General features: G+C 43.6%; 1 protein-coding gene across 1 annotated transcript; it reads right to left on the reverse strand.

The window, feature by feature from the left end:
* Window positions 1-15,790: 15,790 nt before the first annotated feature.
* On the reverse strand, window positions 15,791-18,519 carry LOC137646782 (uncharacterized). The gene is made up of 2 exons (XM_068379870.1): window positions 17,985-18,519; window positions 15,791-17,850 (listed from the first exon to the last, which is right to left on the reverse strand). The coding sequence occupies exon 2, from the start codon at window positions 17,445-17,447 to the stop codon at window positions 15,801-15,803; it is 1,647 nt and encodes a 548-aa protein (XP_068235971.1). The 5' UTR covers window positions 17,448-17,850; window positions 17,985-18,519; the 3' UTR covers window positions 15,791-15,800.
* Between the last annotated feature and the right edge of the window lie 1,708 nt (window positions 18,520-20,227).

Here is a 20,227-nt window from a genome sequence, read left to right on the forward strand (position 1 = left end):
ATCACTGTATAGACTAGCGTGTGTTGAATCATTGAAAATCTAAAATAACGAAATAAAGGCGATTTTATATGATGCGTTTCTTAACCACGCCAAAAAGCACACCATCAGAATCAGAATCCGTCGTTTTGTTTACGTTCCTCTCTGATCATAGCGAAAAAACAACGCCTTTACACATCTGTGTTTAGGTTACTTTATGCAGCAACAGCTATCTTCCCAAGTATTGATTATATGATGATTTTGTTATTTATTACCAATATTGTTTTATGTAATTTTTCTTAAAACTTCGAAATGAAATGAATGCGATTTATATGATGTTTTTCCTAAATACGTCGCCTAAAACGAAAACCTTCCGTTTGTTTACTGTACGCTCCATCGTCGATCATAATGAACAAATGAACGCCTTAAAACAAATGATGAATGTGATAACTAGTGATATTAAGAACTTTTAGCAAATATGTTATTACAAATATTTTAATTACCATACCATATAAATTCCTACATGTGTAGCAAAACATGAAAACCATTAATGTTAGCGTTTAATCAACAATAGCAAACTGCCGCTAAAAACAGTATGATAATTTACGATAATTCTAAACTGTTACGAAAGATAGCCGTCCATTCCATATCCAAAATACTTTTCCTAACTTCAGTTATAAGTCAACTTGTACCCAACTCAATTATGGAACCATCTGCAAAAAAAAAAAAAAAAAAAAAAGTACAGTACTAGTCTGAATTTTGAAGTCATCGAACAATTAAGTTATCGCTTTAACGTTCGATGTGACAGAGATGGTGCGATATCGGAGAAAGTAAGGAAAATTTGAGTTATGATTGATTTTTAATGTAACTGAAACTTTGTGAAGCAACAAATATTTCATTTGTTAGAGAGGTACAAAGAGGTAAGAAATGAGAGGTAGTGAAAGGTAGCCTAGCTAGAGAGAGAGAGAGAGAGAGAGAGAGAGAGAGAGAGAGAGAGAGAGAGAGAGAGGGAGTTTAAAATGTACTAAACAAAAAAATATGATAGGTTATAATACACTCGTACTTATGTAATGTTAATTGTATAGATGTTTTTAATAAGTTAAGAAATGGTATGAACAATACTTTGTTACAGAATTCGTACGCGCATATTCTTGAGAGCGGCAGCTAGACATCAGCTGATCTGATCACAGCCAAAAGTAAAACGAAAAGAAGTTAGCAATACTCAATTTTTATAACATCCGAAATTTGATACAAAAGTACATGTTTTTCTTAAAGCACAATTAACTATTTAAATAGTAACAATTTTCTAGAATAAAATTGTTTCCTAAAAAATAGTGGTTTGCTGATGAAATCGGATGCCATATTGTAAGGTACTATTGAAATGGCTTTAAACACTGTATATTTTTTTTCATTTTTAATTGACACTTTTTAAGAAACTTAATTTTGGTTTCATCTTTATGTAAGTATTGTATAACACGAGAGAGAGAGAGAGAGAGAGAGAGAGAGAGAGAGAGAGAGAGAGAGAGAGAGAGAGAGAGAGAGATAGAGAGAGAGAGAGAGAGAGAGAGAGAGAGATAATCAGCTGTTGTAACCGAATGCCTGATTTTGTTTTTTGTACCACCTGAAGCGAGTAATTGATCACCACAACTAACATTAGTCATGTTAATTTCATTCTTAAACTCAGGTTGCCATATGTGAACTAAGATTTTATTTCTTACACACACACACAAACACACAGAGAGAGAGAGAGAGAGAGAGAGAGAGAGAGAGAGAGAGAGAGAGAGAGAGAGAGAGAGAGAGAGAGAGATTGATTTGAGGTTTTCTGGCATCAAATATCTCTCTCTCTCTCTCTCTCTCTCTCTCTCTCTCTCTCTCTCTCTCTCTCTCTCTCTCTCTCAGAGAGAGGTTTTTATTATTACACCCTGTACTATACAAAACAAATCTCTGTTAAGCAAGTCTTTACTGTTTAGCGAGTAAATATTGCCGACTTGTTACCGAAATTTACGCTATTCACTGCCGATGAACGAACCCAGCCTACATGTAAAAACCTTGAACACCCACAGGGAAAACTAAAGCTTTTAAATACTGTACTAAACAAAAATAATACTTTAATATTAACACTACCATCAAAATTACCAAAGGTTAGAGAAAGATAAAGGTTGGCGAGAAAGTAACCATAACTCTGTTTACATTTTGTCAGCTGGACTTGCATAGTTAAAAGCTAATTTCACTGATGAAATGGAATTTTTCCTTAAATAGGCTATTTATTATGAAATATTGTTGATTAAATGTAAGGTAAATATCGTTTGGTAAAATTTATTATCAAGCACCGTATATAGGGCTACCAATATACTTAAAAAGACAATAGATTTGATACATTTTGTAGTGCTTGACTCGCAGACTTTGAACAACTTCGCAGATACAGAAATTTTTTTTTTTTAAACTACTGAATGCTTAAACGAAGAATTGCATAATTTGGGGCCATACTGTAGCCCCTTCCAGTTTAAGATGCCACAGGCCAGACCTAAGGGGCAAAGGGAAAGCATCCATCCTTCGCCTCTCAAGGAAGACAGGGTAACTTTCTATAGGGACTCCTTTAGTCCCTCCCCAGTCGAGGTAGTGCCTAAGGAGGTACGACCTGTGACTGGGCATGACGTGCTCTCGCCATAGGCAGATTACCATCCCACCCATAGACCAGCAGAGCCTTCTAGGCCCACGCTGACAGAGGAATGTCTTCCTCGGAGCAGGAGCCGAAGGTTTTATTTACCATCCCTAAATCCTCGGCCAGGCTTCCCTCTTCACTGCCTCCAAGGCAGCTGGAAGCGAGCACTTCTTCAGCAGGTCCCCTGTCTCCGGTCTATCCCAATGATGACTACGATTCATTCCGGTCTCCTATGGGTGAGAGTTTGGATGGGGAAGGGCAAAGCGATCCCCATGACAATGCTTTGCCAGCAGCCGCTAGCCCTAAGCTAACGGAGGATGAGAGGAAGGAGTCTGAGCATGTCTTCTGGCAGGTCTTAGCCTGCATCCGATCCATCAATGGGCTACCAGATCCATCGGTAGCCCCTCTAGATGGAAAGGAAACTGTCCTTGATCAGTTTTACGGTACTCGAAAACCCCCGAGGGCCAGTGCAGCTTTTCCCTGGTCAAAGGGCGTAAGGAGTGCCAAACAGAAGGCAGTGTCCCAGGCAACGGGGACCACTTCTTCTCTCCACTCCAACTCATCCTCCAACCTCTTCCCTCCTCCGTATGTGTTTCAGAGGAGGTACTACGAGATCCTCGGGGAGTCTCTCCTTACCCTGCCTCTTGATCACTCTGTAGAGGCATTCTCGAGGGCTACGGCCATTTAGAAGCTTACGGGACTTCCAGTCTCGTTTTTAGCCTTCGAGATATTCAACCGAGAGAAGGCAGTGAAGTACACCATGCAGGCGACTTCGTGGCGCAACTTCTGGTTGGGATCTTTAGGACAATTGATTTGATCTAAGGATTTGTCTTTGGAGTCCTCCAGGAAGTCTATGGAGACATTCCTACTGACTGGTACTCGGGCCATCGAGTTTCTCTACCATCAGGTGGTGAACCTTTGAGCCAGCACCGTCCTGAAGAGGAGAGATGCCGTCATCGGTAGATTCCATAAACATCTCCCTCAGGTCGAGGTGGCGAGCCTGAGGAATGCACCTTTCGAAGGTAATGCCCAGTTCAACCGCGAGGATGTCGAGCGGGTGGCAGAGTGGAGGAAGTCCAGCCAGGATTCCCTCATCCAAAAGGTCTTGAAAGCCAGACCTTAGCCCTCTTAGCCACAGCTGAAACCACAGCCGAAACCGCAAGCAAGAAGGGCTAGAGACCCGAAACAACAAGGTCAAAGGCGGTCCAAGCAAGCCTTTCGTGGTAAAAAGTCCTATCGTGGAGGAAAGGAAAAGAAGGGATCCGGCCGAGGCCGTACCCACTGAATAGGCAGTCCTCCCTTAAGGGGGATGCCTGCAAAGCCGCTGGCAGAGGTGGCTTCACCACGCGCCAAGCCTTGGACGGTCAAGGTGATTCGTTAAGGATATCGCGTCCCATTCACTCTCTCTCCCTTACCTAACTCGAGTGCCGGTTCCATCAAACTCCTATGTGAAGGGATCCGCACAGGAGTGGGCCATCAAGGCAGAAGTACAGACCATGTTGGAAAAGGGCACTCTCCAAGAGGTCCTCGACGGGTCCCCAGGCTTTTACAGTCTACTTTTTCTTGCGAAAAAGGCGTCTGGAGGCTGGTGACCATTCATCGACCTCTCGGTTCTGAACAGGTTTGTCAAACAGACCCCGTTCAGAATGGAGACGGCTGACACTGTCAGACAAGCAATAAGACCACAGGACTTCATGTGCACTCTAGATCTGAAGGACACATACTTCCAGATCCCATTCCATCCGTCTTCCAGGAAGTACCTAAGATTCATGCTCAACCAGAAGCATTACCAGTTCAGGGTAGTGGGTTTCGATCTTCCCACAGCACCCCAGGTCTTCACGAGAGTGTTCGCCCTAGTGTCTTCTTGGGATCACAGAGTCAGTAGACCGTCTCCTCAGGTACTCGAACGACTGGCTGGTTCTGGCAGACTCATAGGCGGTCCTTCTCCGCCACCGAGACGAGCTTCTAAGGTTTTTCCAGGATCTGGGGATCGTGATAAACCTCAAGAAGTCTCATCTCCTTCCCTTTCAAGAACTGGTATACCTAGACATGCTCATAGACACCCCAAGGCACAAAGCTTTCCCATCAGACGAAAGAATTCAGAGACTGAGGAAGATAGCACAGGTCTTCCTCAGACGAGAAGAGCTCCCTGCGCAGAGTTAGCTTCGCCTTTTTGGTCACCTATCTTCTCTGACCTGACTGGTCTCCAACAGTCGCCTCAGGATGAGATCTCTCCAGTGGCATCTGAAATCCCAGTGTAATCAGTCCAGTGATTCTAGGGATCATCTAGTCCGCATAGGGCTAGAGGAACTGTCGGATCTCAGATGGTAGCTGGCGGATCCGAACCTCTGCAAAGAGGTCGATCTTCTCGTCTCTCCCCCGCAATTGATGCTCTTCGGATGCATCAAAAGAAGGGTGGGGGCCCCACATTGCTGCACCATTACATCTCTGGCCAATGGTCCGAATCAGAAAGGTACCAGCACATAAATTTCTTAGGGATGAGGGTAGCCTTTCTGGCTCTCAAACAGTTCCACCAGGTACTGGCGGGGCACTCCGTGTTGTTGATGAGCGACAACGCCACGGTAGTAGCTTATCTGAACAAACAGGGTGTTACCTTTTCGCAGCAGCTGTGCCATCTTGCTGTAGAGATACTCAGATGGGCAGAAGACAACTCGGTGACTCTTATCAGCTTGCTTCATTCCGGGCAAGCAGAATGTGCTAGCAGACTAGCTGAGCAGAGCGACAGATAGTTGGCAGCAAGTGTTTTTTTAATCCTCTGGTAGCCAACAAAGTCCTGACATTGTGGGGTTCCCCAATTGTGGATCTGTTCGCAACGGCCCTGAATTTCAGGCTCTCATTATACTGCTCCCCACAACGGTGGATAAACCTGGACGCTTACGCATTTCTCCCTTTTCTGTCTGATGAGAAAAGTCCTCAACCAGGTACAAGCAAGCAATAACTTGCAAATGACTCTTATAGTTCCGCTATGCCATCATGCAGAATGGTTCTCAGACCTTCTGCAACTCCTCACGGAGATACCAAGAGAGCTCCTCCCACCGCACGACCTGCTCAATTAACCACATGCCAATATATTCCACAAAACCAAGAACGTAGCTTCGCTTCGGCTTCATGCCTGGAGACTATCCAGTACCTCTTCACAGAGAAGTGTTTTGCAACCGGTTGCGAAAAGAACAGCTGGACACAGGAAATCCACAGAGGTAGTCTACCAGGCAAAGAGGTCAGTTTTCTGTGGTTGGTGTGGTGGAAGGGGTATCTCTCCCCTCGATGCCTCTGTTCCAACTATAGCGGAGTACCTTGTATACCTTCGGGAAGAAATGCTTCTCTCAGTATCTGCAGTCAATGGCTACTGCTCAGCCTTGAGTCTCACCTTTAGATTGAAAGGAGTCGATATTTCCATCTTCTTGGAACTTTCTTTGCTCGTACGTACTTAAGAGCTTACTTGTCCCCATTCAGAGCTTAGACCTCCTACTTGGAATGTGGTTCCAGTCCTTGGGTCCCTTAAGGGCCCCCCTTACGAACCATTACGCCAGGAATCCGATCGCCACCTCACGTGAAAGACGGTGTTCCTGCTTGCGTTGGCTTTGGCCAAGAGAGTCTGTGAACTTCATGGTCTACCTGCTGATGTCTCCCACTCTAGGAGATGGGGAGAAGTAATCCTCAACTACGTCCCTTAGTTCGTTGCTAAGACAAAATCCGGGTGTACTGGACTCCAGGTTCGGCCCATTCCGGATAGAGAGTCTTCGTTCTGTAACCGAAGATCCAGACCAACTGTTATTATGTCCAGTAAGGAGTCTGAGGTTTTACTTAAAAAGAACAGCAGCAGCTCGCCCCTGTGTACAAGCCCTTTTTGTTAGCATGGGGAAGGTCAAGAGGAGGGTCACGAGGAATACAATTTCCCCATGGATCAGGAAAGTGATTAAAAATGCTCTCAATCCAGACCCTCCTCCGTCCAATCGACCCAGAGGTCATGACGTCGGGGGCATTGCAACGTCCCTGGCTTTCAAGAAGAACTTTTCTGTGGCACAGGGACTGCAAGCAGGCGTGTGGAAGCGTTAGACGACCTTCACCACCCACTACCTACAAGACGTAACCCACAGGAACATGGAGACCTTTTCCATTAGTCCTGTGGTGGCTGCACAACAAGTGGTCTAAATGCCTCAAGCTCCTTGATGGACAGGTAGCAGAGGGTTTAGGGCTGAGGTTACCCAGGTTAGTCTTGGGTGAATGAGAAAGACTGTCTCCTTTCTTCCTTTCACCTTCTCCCCCTTAGGGAAATGGCACTGCAAGACCACAGCATAGCTGACCTCACCTCTCTGCAGGTAAGACTCATTTCCCTCGTGCATCCTGAGTATTTTACATATACTTTGTTACGTCCCCATTACCTCTTGAAGGAGGGTATTGGTAAGTCTTAGAACTCTATGCTTGTATTGAGTTCCTACGTTAAGACAAGCCACTAGTCTCTCACACAAGCTTCTGCAGGTCACTGTCAGTGCGCTACCTTGTAACGAAATTTGTTTTAGCAAGGGTATGGTTCCTGCTAATTTGATCATAGTTCAAATGAGAGAACCCTGGGTCATAGCCAAGGCCAGTTGGTAGGACTTCCTCCCTCCTAAGAGTAAGTCACCCCTATAAATACCGAAGGGTGTGTATTTGCTTCAGAACAAATAACTAATTTGGAGATAATTTGTATTTTCCTTAGCATACAAACCTGGAGCTATTTATACAAAGTGGCCCGCCACCCTTTCCCCCTAGAAGTCCTGCCAGAAAGCAAAAATGGTTACTCAGCCGACGGGTGTGAGTGGGCGGGGTTGCCATTCTACCCCCCTCCCCCCTCACTAACTAGTGGATGGGGGTAGTTATCTCTCATTAAAATTGTCTTGGCTAGTTTTCAGTGTTGCCAAAAAGTAATACCCCTATAAATAGCTCCAGGTTTGTATGCATGAAAAAATACAAATTATCTCCAAATTAGTTATTTTTTTATTTATATACTCACATGGTGTTCATATACATGCTCACCCAACTCCTCACTGACTTGTGGTGTCAAGGGATAGGGAATACTTTCAACTTCATAACAGAATAATGGGAGACTTGTAAAGTTCTACTTAGTATTAACCGCTAGATTGTCTCATTACATGGATCTCTTGAAAGGGAAGATTTTTGGAAAATTTTTATAATTTTTTTCAGCTAAAGGTCAACATACTGAGCTTCTGGATAAGAAGACAGAGAAAACTGAAGAATGGGAAACTTTTAGGGCGCTGATAACCAATAACCGCTAGATTGTTTCATTAGTTTACAGTACTTAGGACATTTATCTTTTGAAAGTAAAAGAAAATGGGAAAATATTGATAAAACTTTTGCAGGTAAATGTCAATAAACTGAGCTTCTGAAGAAGACAGAGAAAACTGGAAAATGGGAAACTCTCAAAATGCTACATATCATTTACTGCTAGATTGTTTCATTAGTTTACTTTGAACATGTATGTTTTGAGCGTAAAAGAAACTGCGGAAATTTTTATAGCATTTTTCGAGGCAAATGTCAATAAAAACTGATCTTCTGGAGAAGAATCAAAATGAACATCAGGGGAGGTTCTTACAAATAAGTCAAGATAGTCGATTTTATGTTGGAATTTTAACTTACAGGTTCATATTAAGGAAGTGAATGATTTAAGTTAGTATCTCAAGTTATGTGTAAATTCAATTTTAGAGATCTAAAAATGAGTTTAGGCTATCACTATCACTGGTTGTAGTCATAGTGCGGACATTTGATTGCTACCAAATTTTAGGTAAAAGTAAGATTTCTTTTATGAAGTTTAAATTTATTAATAAGACATATGAAACTAAATCTATTTAGGAAAGTAAAAAAGATAGCTGGCAAATTCACCCCCAACCCACCACCAGTGTTGAAGGTGAATGGCCAGTATGTAACTGAAGCAAATGAAGTTAGCAATGCCCTGGCTAATCATTTTTCAAATGTATCCAGCAAGTGTGAAGGAGCCCCTGGTCACCAGTATAGGAGCACTGAAGAAAAGAAAATTTTGAATTTTGCAACAAGAAGGGAAGAGTCTTATAATTCTCCTTTCACTGAAAGAGAATTTGATTCCGCACTTGCTCATTGCAACGATACAGCCCCTGGACCCGATGGAATTCCATATGCAATGATTAAACATGTACATTTTAATACAAAGCTATTTATTTTAAGCATTATTAATAGAATATGGCATGATCATAGTTACCCAAGTGTTTGGGAACTAGCCATTATTTTAGCCTTTTTAAAACCCGGTAAAGATAAGTTTTTAGCAGCAAACTATCGTCCTATTGCATTGACATCTTGTTTATGTAAAATCATGGAGAAGATGGTCAATGCAAGGCTGATATGGTACCTTGAAAAGAAAGGTATTTTATCACCGATTCAATGTGGATTCCGAAAAATGCACTCAACGACTGATGTGTTGATACGACTTGAGTCTTCTATTTGTGAAGCCTTTGCTTCCAAACAGCACCATGTTACAGTATTTTTTGACCTTGAAAAGGCATATGATACCACATGGAGATATGGTATTCTTAAAACCATTCATGAATTGGGATTGAGAGGAGAGCTGCCACTATTTATTCAGGCATTTCTTTCACGTAGAGTTTTTCAAGTGAGAGTGGGGGAAACTGTATCAGAGAGTAAGTGCCAGGAAGAAGGAGTTCCTCAGGGTAGTGTGCTGAGTGTAACCCTTTTTGCACTAGCAATTAATGGGATATCCTCAGCCATTCCCCAGGATGTTCTCTCAACATTATTTGTGGATGATCTCTCAATATCATTTGCTGGCACTAGAATGGCAATGGTTGAGAGAAAAATCCAACTCTCTATTGATAAAATTATCCAGTGGGCTGACATGAATGGATTTAAGTTCTCGACAAGTAAAACTACCATTGTCCATTTTTGTCGTATCCGGGGAGTACATCCAGACCCGGATATATACATTAAAGGTCAACGGATACCATGTGTATCGGAAACCAAATTTTTAGGTTTGATATTTGACTGTAGACTTACATGGGTTTCTCACCTAAAAGCGCTAAAAGCTAAATGTGTTGAAGCTCTGAATATCTTAAAAGTATTGTCCCATACATCATGGGGGGCAGACCGCAATACTATTTTAAAATTATACAAGGCCTTGATTTTTTCCAAAATTAGTTATGGTTGTGAGGTATATTCTTCAGCCACCCCAAGCCGGTTAAAAATATTAGACTCGATACATCATGCAGGTATTAGATTGTCTACTGGAGCTTTTAAAACCTCGCCTATCCCAAGTCTCCTTGTTGATGCTGGAGAGTTACCTCTAGACCTTTACCGAATGTCTTCCATTCTTCGGTATTGGTTTAGATTGCAAAGACTCCCTAACTCTCTAGCCTTTCAGACTGCAAGCCTTGTAAGACACGCATCATACTTTGAGTTGCACCCAAAATCTCCTCAACCTTATGGCTTTCGGGTGAAACGATTATTAAATAGTCTGGATATAATTAGAAATAAGGTACTTCCATTCAAGGTATCATCAACGCCTCCATGGAAGTTACCAGAGATATCTTTTTGTAAATATTTTATTGGAGATAAGAAGAATATGTCAGACCTAGAAGCCAGGTCTCTTTTTAATGAACATGTTAAAGAACATAGAGGATCAACTTTTATCTATACTGATGGCTCCAAATCTGATGCTGGCGTTGGATTTGGAGTACATAGTAATGGTTTTAATTGTAGAGGTGCACTTCCTCTGACCGCTTCCATATTTACTGCCGAACTGTATGGCATATTAACCGCTATTGAGAAAATAGCGTTGGAGAAGGAGGGTAATTTTACAATTTTTAGTGATGCAAGGAGTGTCCTTCAAGCTATGGAAGTTTTTAATTCTAATAACCCTCTAGTTTTAAAGATTTTAGAATGGCTTTTCGTTATTGGACGGAGAGGTATAACAGTTCAATTTTGTTGGGTTCCAGCACATGTAGGTGTGTCCGGGAATGAGAAGGCAGATTCACTGGCTAAGGAGGCTGCATCCGGCTTGCTGCCAAGAAGGTATCCCATTCCCTGTAATGATTTCTTACCTGACATCAAGAAATTGGTTTGCAATAAATGGCAACAGCAATGGGATAGTCAAGATGGCAATAAAATGAGGGAAGTAACAAATGACATATCTCCTTGGAGGTATAATATGATGCCCCGAAAATGGGAGACGTCTCTTTGTCGTCTCCGTATTGGTCACACTCGGTTGACACATGAGTTTCTGCTGAAGGGCCAACACCAACCGTATTGTGACAGCAGTTTAGTACCTCTAACAGTAAGGCATTTGTTGACCGAATGCCCCAATTATAACAACTTGCGGAATAGATATTTGTTTGAGGCTCGAGGTGAGGGTGGCAGGTTCATCCTTGCCAAGATTCTTGGAAATGATGTGTCCTTCCATGCAAGTGGCATTTTTAGATTTATTTCAGAAGCAGGTCTTCTGAAAAATATTTAACTTTTATGACATTCAATTTTTAAGATTTTAACTGAATACTCTTTAATTTTTTATTTTATTTCATTTTTTTATTTTTGTATACATAAATTAAATGTTACCGGCGTCAATGACCTTAGATGTCAGGATGCCTGAAAACTTTAAATCATTCATTCATTCATTTGAATTAGTACTCATGTCCCCCTACCAGGGCAGTGTAGTATTTTGTATATGAATTTCAGGGATTAGCATTGAAATAAACCTAATTCTTAGACTCAAATTAAGTATTCTTATACTTACCTGCAATTCATGCAAGTTCTCACCCACCTCCCAACTCACCGTGACCATGATTTTTTATACTCGGTTATTTGTACTAAAAATGAATGAGAATTCAAGATGGCAATTGCTGGAAAAGAACACCAACCTATTCACCAGCATCTTTTTTCCAGCCATAACAAAGGGTTTATTTACATCATAGCTAAAATTTCTATTATATATATATTTCTGGGGCGGCCTGTGACGGCCGGTGAGAAAGGTCCTTCCTTATACCTTTCCTAATATAAATCTTCCAAATATACTAGAGAAAGATAAAAGCATGGAATGCAGAGGTTACAACCCTCGCGCGAACACCTTGTAGGTGTCGTGTATTAAACAAAGGCGTGTGAAAAACCACTATTCACAGGTTGTCTTCCATTTAGATAATCCCTTCATCAATGGGGAGGGCCGTGACAGGCCCTAGAGAACATAGTTGAACTCCCCAACGACACCTACCACGCGCGCCCTCTAGGACATCCTTCTGATTTTGGACTTGCAAACAAGTCGAGTTTTTTGGGCACAGTGTTTTTTCGAAGAGTTTCTCGTTATTTCAACATGACTGACGTTGCTACTTCACCCTTACCAATGTTAAGTACCATAGTTTGTTTTGGCAGCTTTTGGCAGTACCGGGCATTTGTTCTGTTTCCAATATGGTGGTTTTTAGTTTGGAAGCGATTGTCCTGCCGAGGTATCGGCAGCCATTTTGGGTTATGTTCGCTTCGGTAAATTTTCTAGTTATTTTTGCCCATCTGGTACTCTGTCAGCTAGGTTATATCACTTACGTTTTATGGCCTTTTGTGTTATCATTAAGGGATTTTGACGTAGGAAAAATCTATTTCTGGGCGAGGGACCTGTGCCGCCCAGTGAATAAGCTCCATTTAGCACTTATTCTTAGGTAATTTACTGCTAAATATACCAGAGAAAAAATGTAAAGGAGTGCTAGGTTAACTAGCTCGCTCACCTATTGGTGTCGGTATAAAATTGGGCGTATAATCCAGAGGTCCCGCACTATTTAGATTTATCCACGACAAAGACCCCAATAGAGGAGAGCCGTTCAACCTCACTCGGCACCACCAACTCTGCATCCGCTCAGAACCCAACTCCTTAGCACCCAAAGTTTGGGGACTCCAAGGGAGAGGAGCTGGGAGGGTTCACTGGGCGGCACAGGTCCCTCGCCCAGAAATAGATTTTTCCTACGTCAAAATCCCTTTTCTGGGCTCGAACCTGTGCCGCCCAGTGAATCTATACAAGAGAAATGTCACCAAACTTGCAAGATAAAGGAAAAAACATAAGCGTAAGGGAAATACAGGATGCTTTAATCAGAGATGAGTGCCACAAAACAATTATAAGGGTATCTTAAAAGGAACATAAATCCACTTGGTAGAACAACTGACAAATAAGGTATAATAATGCTGTGAGTGATAATATATACAGATACTCAGGAGTTAAACATTTACAAATATAATAATAGTATTCAGGTGCGAAACCAACGAATACAAATAGGGTATAAATGAGGCAGGTAAGGGGGAGAGATAAAATGACAGGGCATTAACATGTGAGTCACCTGGGAGTAACTACGCTCCCTGCAGCTACTGTAGAAAATTTTAGAGCTTCCAAATGTTTAAGGTAGTGTTTCTTGAACACTGACGGTGATTTCCACCCTGTATACCTGGAAAGGTCCGTAAAATTCATGTGGTGAAAAAAGTTCACCGAAGTAGCAACCGCTCTGATATCATGTGCAAGAGGAAAAGAGTCAGGGCTAGCTTGTTTAATAAAATACAAAATTTGTTGCCTGATCCCTTTAATAGTAATGGTACCACCTTGTTCTCTAACGAATAGAGGCCCCGAGGAGTTAGAGGAGGTCCGAGATAAATAAGACCTAAGAGTAGTAACAGGGCACAGAGATGGATCTTGCGTGAGGGGAACAATTTTCCAGGAGGACCATCTGTTCTGAGGGTCTTCGTTCTTAGCCAAAAAGAATTTGTTAGGTGAAAGAAGGACCTCTCCCGAAGGAAGGAACTCAATATGACCCGGGTCTCTCGACAAGGCTGCCAGTTCAGAAATTCTTGCCCCGGAAGCCAAGCTCACCAGGAAAAGTGTTTTCCTGAGAAGGGGAATGTAATCACAAGAACTATTAATGGTATCAGAAGCCAATTTGAGTACATCATTAAGGAACCAGGTCACCGGGGTAGGACGAGTAACCGGTTTCAGTCTGGCACAGGCTTTCGGAATTGAAGCTAACAAAGAGTCGGTTAAGTCTATGTTAAAACCCACTAGGAAAATCTTTTTCAAAGCAGATTTAATAGTGGTGATAGTATTGGCTGCCAGACCTGATTCTAATAAAGTTCTAAAGAAAGTGACTGTAAGGTTCAGGTTCATACAGTGCACGTCTGAGTCCATCAAAAATTTTGCCAACTTTTTAACTGCAGAATCATATTGGCGGATGGTGGAATCCCGTTTATCTGATTCTAGAAACAAGGTGTTTTGAGGATCGATATTGGCACCATGCATGGCCGCAAACTTCATGAAGTCCATAAAGTTAGGGCGCTCTGAATGTTTGAGAAAGCGTACACAACGCGTGTTTGTACTATCTGAGACAGAACCGGATTGGGTATCGGGTGAGGATATAGTCTCAACTCTCGCAGGAGAGGATACCAGTTGCTCTTGGGCCAGTTGGGTGCGACCAAGGCTACTTGTCCCTTGAAGGATCTCAGTTTGTCTAGGACTTTCAGTAAAAGATTCACCGGGGGAAAGAGATAAATCCTTTCCCAGATGTCCCAATTCTGTGACATGGCGTCTGTGGCGTAAGCCCGAGGGTCTAGATTGGGAGCCACATATACTCTCAATTTGTGGTTGGACTCCGTGGCGAAGAGGTCCACTTGGAGACCGGGAACCCGAGAGAGAATCCACCGGAATGACTTTAGATCGAGTGACCATTCCGATTCTAGAGGGGAGGTCCGGGACAAGGCGTCTGCCACTACGTTCCGGACTCCCGCCAGGTGGACAGCTGAAAGATGCCAACGGTTCGAGGCTGCTAGGGAGAATATGGCTACTAGAACATGGTTCAGGGGCCCTGATTTTGACCCGCCTCTGTTGAGGCAGCGGACCACCACTTCGCTGTCGAGGACCAGACGAAGGTGTTGTCTCTTGGATAGAGCGAGACGTTTCAGGGTTAGAAGAACTGCCATGGCCTCCAGCACATTGATGTGAAATTGGCGGAATAAGGGAGACCAAAGACCTTGAACTTTCCTGAGCTGAGAATAGCCGCCCCAACCTGATAGGGATGCGTCCGTGTGAATGATTAACTTCGGAGGCGGGAATCGAAGGGGAACTGACTTTGACAGATTGTTGGCTCTTGTCCAAGGAAGAAGTCTTTCCCGTAGAATGGGAGGAAGGCGGACTTTCCTGTCCCGGAGCTTCCGGTTCGCCCTCGAACGCCAGACACGATTGATATCTTTCAATTTTGCCTTCAGAAGTAGATCCGTCACTGAGGCAAATTGAAGGGACCCTAGAATCCTCTCTTGGAGACGTCTGGAACTTACTTTGTCTTTGAGAAAGCGTTTGGTGTTCCTTGCAATCTCTAACCTCTTGGGTTTGGGAAGACACAGAGTATGAGATATAAGATCCCATTGCAGGCCGAGCCATTGGAACTTTGATTTCGGAAGAAGACGGGACTTCTTGAAGTTGATCTGGAAGCCTAGAGATTGAAGATATTGGATGACTCTGTGAGTGGCTTTTAGGCAATTTTGGGAGGTGTCTGACCAAATGAGCCAGTCGTCCAGATAGGCTACTACTTGAATCCCTTGATTTCTGAGTTCCTGAACAGCGACTTCTGCTAACTTTGTGAAGATCCTTGGGGCGATGTTGAGCCCGAAAGGCATCACTTTGAAGGAGTAATTTTTGTCCCCTAGGCGGAAGCCTAGATACGGACGGAAGTGTCTCGCTATCGGGACGTGATAATAGGCGTCTGTAAGATCGATAGAGGTGGTGACGGCCCCACGGGGAAGTAAGGTCCGCACCTGCGAGACGGTAAGCATTCGAAACTTGTCGCATTGAATGGACAAGTTGAGAAGGGATAGGTCTAGAATCACTCTTCTCTTGTCTGAATCCTTCTTCGGGACACTGAACAGCCGACCCTGAAACTTCAGGTGTTTCGTTTCTTGTATGGCGTTCTTTTGTAACAGATCCTGGACAAATTCGACTAGGTCCGGAGTGGAATGTTGATGAAATTTGTTCGGAGGAGGAGGCCCTTGAATCCAACTCCACCCCAGTCCCTTGGAGATGATACTGAAAGCCCAGGGACTGAACCTCCATTTGTTGCGGAAGGCATAAAGCCTCCCCCCTACCTGCTGCACCTCAGTATTGGCTTGAGGAGTTGCCTCCAAGTCCGCCTCGGAAGTTCTTTCCCTTGCGAAAGACTTTTCCTCTACCTTTGTTCTGGTTTGAACCACGGTGGTAGCCTCTACCTCTGTTATAACTCTGGGAAGAGCTATGAGCCTCATAAGACTGGTTAAAGGCAGGAGAGGTGGTGGAGGCACCGGAAAGCTGGCTCTTAGGGAGCAGAACGGTGACATAGTCGTCCGAAGGAGCCTGAGAGGTGGAAGGCTGCGCAGGAGCAACGGGAGATGGAGGAAGAGGCAGTCGGAAATTGGACGAACTACTCTGCTGTTGCCTGAACTGGGTGGAGGTATACGGGCGGAGCTTCTTCCTACCCCGGGCTTGGTAATTTGCGGGGTCATATTTCCGTTTAGGAGTCAAACCCCAACGGGCTTTAAGGCTCTGATTGACTCTAGTGGCCTCTGCCAAGACTTCCTCCACAAGATCCTCAGGGAAGAGATTTGAACCCCAGCAGGAGGACCGGATAAGCTTATTAGGCTCGTGCCTAATAGTCGCCTCAGCCAGGACGTGTTTGCGACACCTACGTTTAGCAATAGCGAAGTCATAAAGATCATAATACAATGACTGCAACGTAGCCTTATTGAGAGACTTAAAGATACTCTCAGTATCATAAGTCAAGGCTATCGACTCCGTGGATGTGGCCAAGTTCAGAGTTCGGCCAACACGTAGGCGGGAATCATACTCCTGTTTAATGAGGGATTCCGGGAGACGGGGAAGCCGCTCACTAAACATAACTGAGGCACAGTCCGCTGAAAGCTTGCCAGAGGTAAAAGTGGTATGGACATTGTCCCAACACTCAATGCCAGAAGGAAGAAGGAGGGAGATCGGATCCACCTCTCGGATGGGAGGCAAGGGCTTCTCCTCCAGAGCATATTGGAAAGCAAGCTCTGCTACCTTATTGACGCATGGAGTCACGGTGTTTTTGTCCATTAAAAACATTGTGAAGGAACTCTTATACGGCGTCAACATGGTGTTGGTGCAACCAATGTCGTTCAGGAACCTAGCCCAAACAGATTGGGCTTGTTCTTTTGGGAAGATGACGGTCTCTTTGGGGACCTTATCTAGCCGAACCAGAGCTTCCTCGGTAAGCCTGGCATAACCATGAAATGGAAATGCCAGACCAGGAGGAAAGAATTCAAAGTCCTCTAGAGGACGAGTGCCAAGACCTTCCAAAGTTAACATTCCGTCTGAGAACGGAGAATGAAGAGCCATGCGCCAAGGATTATTCTTGGTAAACGGCGGAAGCTTAGAGGCATCCGGGATGAGAGAGCTTTGGACTCGCTCCGGAGCACCTTGCTCTAATGCCCCAAGTCTCTGACCGATGTTAGAGAACATCGTGTCCATCTTGGCCTGCATTTCCGACACCAACTTAGCTTGCATCTCCGACACAATGCGAAGCATGGCTGATTCGGAAAGGCCCGGGCTAGGAGCAGGAGTGGCGGATTGTACTCCCGGGTCGTGAGACTTAGAGGAGGAGCCAGAAGCCTTAGATGACGGGTTTGTATTCTGCTTTACGAGCTTTAGGTAAGGTTCTAGATGTAGACTTATCCTTGGGGGGAACCGGGTGCGATCGTTGAGACGAATCACGGTCCCCAGAAAAACCATGAAAGGAAGAGCGATCAGAAGAAGAAGAAAGAGCGGGGCTGAGGATAGGAATCTCAGCGCCGGTAACACCTGCCTCACTTACCACCCTACCTGCGTCCGGATCATCCAATAACATGGGTTCGACGTCCAGGTTCATGGAAGCAACATTGTCTTCCAGATTTCCGGGGGCATCCGACGGATCTTGATCTTGATCAATAAACCCCGCTATGGTGGCATCAATGTGGGCAATGATGGGAGCTGCAACATGCCTAGCCACAGCGGCTGAAGACTTGGCGTTAGGATAGACCATGGCACAATAGTCTTCGGATAGGACGTAAGGCTGCTTGGATTTCACGTTTCGGGCAAAACCACCAACCCACACTTTCAGTGTGGCCCGAGCCGCAGACTTTTGCTCCGGGGATGCCTGAAATAATAGCGGGAGTTATAAAAAGGAAGACTCCCAGTGGTCCTTCAAGACCATAGAAATCTTACTAAATAGTGTATGTATACCAAAAAAGGTAAAATAAATAAGAAGGCAACATAGCCAACAGGACTCACCGAGTCAGATCCAAGGGTGGTGATGAGGTCAAAACAGACCATGCAGTTATCAGGGTGCCAGACCACGATGTCCTCCAGCTGAACCCCGCAGAGGGCGTGAGACCGACATACGGTATGCCCACAAGGCTGATGCAGAACAGCCGCACAGGCCGTCGTCTGACAATGCACCATCTATAAAAAGAATAGTATATGAGAAACTGTAATTCTCTTAAGTAGGGGCGGGTCCGGAGGACCCGGGCCTAACATAAGTCTAACTTAAGACTAGAGCTTAACTGTAATACTCTTAAGTAGGGGCGGGTCCGGAGGCCCCGGGCCTAAACATAAGTCTAACTTAAGACTAGAGTATAGCTATCCATTCCGGTAGAGCCGGGAGCATAAAAAGGATGCAACAAAGGATTAAGACACATAGTGTCTGATTTCCCGGAGCGAGGTTAAGCCCCGGGCCGGGAAATAAAAGTATATCCATAAACCAATTCATATAGGAACTCCGAGATAGTAATCTGTCATATATAATCATATATAATCATAGGAACTGTTATAAATTAATAGGGGGGCGGAACTGTAGATAAGAACCGCCAACCGAACCCGGAGGGTTTCGTATAACATAATAAAAGTGTGATAAGTGAATATAAAATAGGGTGCACCGGGATCCAGCTCTGTTGACCGGTGGCCAACCCGTCTAGACAGAGACGAACCCGCCGGGACACCCGGAGGACAAAGTCCATACACACTGAACTACCCCCTCTAAAAGGAGGGAAGGCAACGGTCCCCTAGGGGAGGGGGGAGAGAAGCCTAAGGGGGAGCTTGGGGGAGGATCACGTGATACGGAGCAGCAGGGCTACCAACTGACGATCCCCAACCAGACAGATCAAACGGAGTAATAGCACATATATTCATTATAATAGTAATAGCGTTGAACACTTATATAAATATACACATAAAAAATTTTTAGGGCAAGGCATGCAACATAATAAATAAATCACAAAGGACACACCTGATGACTTATAAAATAAAATTGCCGCCTAGTAACGAAGGTCGGCAAGCCATAACGATACGTAACTGATATCGGCCCTAAAAATGAACCACGAGGGTTCTAAACGCTAAATAATGAATATCCACAATAACAAATAACATTTAATTAATAATAAAAATAATACACATAGTAACACCGCGAGTGAAACTAAAAGCTCTCAAAACAGGAGTACCAACTGTAAGCGGAATCAAGCAAGATCGATATGAACGAAGAGAATAAACTCCTATAATTTAAATATTAAACGATCTAGATTGCTCAAAACATAGCTTGGTACTTAACTTAGACGGTGTCTCCTGGGAAACCGATGAAGAAGCCATAATCCAGTGAAAATAGCGAAATACGAGAGCACAACAAAAAAGCGGGTTACAACACAGGCGTGCTAAAAGGAGTTGGGTTCTGAGCGGATGCAGAGTTGGTGGTGCCGAGTGAGGTTGAACGGCTCTCCTCCATTGGGGTCTTTGTCGTGGATAAATCTAAATAGTGCGGGACCTCTGGATTATACGCCCAATTTTATACCGACACCAATAGGTGAGCGAGCTAGTTAACCTAGCACTCCTTTACATTTTTTCTCTGGTATATTTAACAGTAAATTACCTAAGAATAAGTGCTAAATGGAGCTTATTCACTGGGCGGCACAGGTTCGAGCCCAGAAAATTATTATTAGTTTTTACTATGGTATTTATTTGCTTGCAAGTCCAATTTGGACCTACGAAGAATAGCGATTTAAAGAATAGCGGTTTAAAGTATAGCGATTTAAAGTGTAGCGATTTAGTCTGTTAGTTTGTACTCGCCTCAGGAGGGTTCGATTTAGACTATATCCTTGTTTATTTGTTACGTTGTCGTTATTCTTCGTTATTACAATTACTAAGAAAAAGCAATCAATTTTATTAATTTTCTTATTTTATTGTGTGATGTTAGTTTTTTATTATGTAACCTTGAGAGCGAAAGCATAGAGTGCTCGTTTCCTGTTCTACAGATATGAGTTATCCCTTCTCTCGTTTTCTTTGTTAGCTCGAGTAAGAGAGGTGAATTTCCCGTTCTCCGTTTTTATACGATCACGAGTTATTCAGGCCTCCTCTTAGTATCAGAGTTGATGATAGTACGTTTAATATTATAAACGATTTATTGATGTGGTTACTGTTAATATAGCTAACACTATTAATAGGTACGTTAGTGTATGAGTCATTAATTGGGGTCGTTTTATACCGAC

This window comes from Palaemon carinicauda, chromosome 9 (genome assembly GCF_036898095.1).
Source record: "Palaemon carinicauda isolate YSFRI2023 chromosome 9, ASM3689809v2, whole genome shotgun sequence".
NCBI classification, from domain to species: domain Eukaryota; kingdom Metazoa; phylum Arthropoda; class Malacostraca; order Decapoda; family Palaemonidae; genus Palaemon; species Palaemon carinicauda.

Excerpts from the sequence above, each read along its gene's own strand:
- LOC137646782 (XM_068379870.1), bottom strand. The coding sequence starts at position 17,447 with ATGGTTTTTCTGGGGACCGTGATTCGTCTCAACGATCGCACCCGGTTC.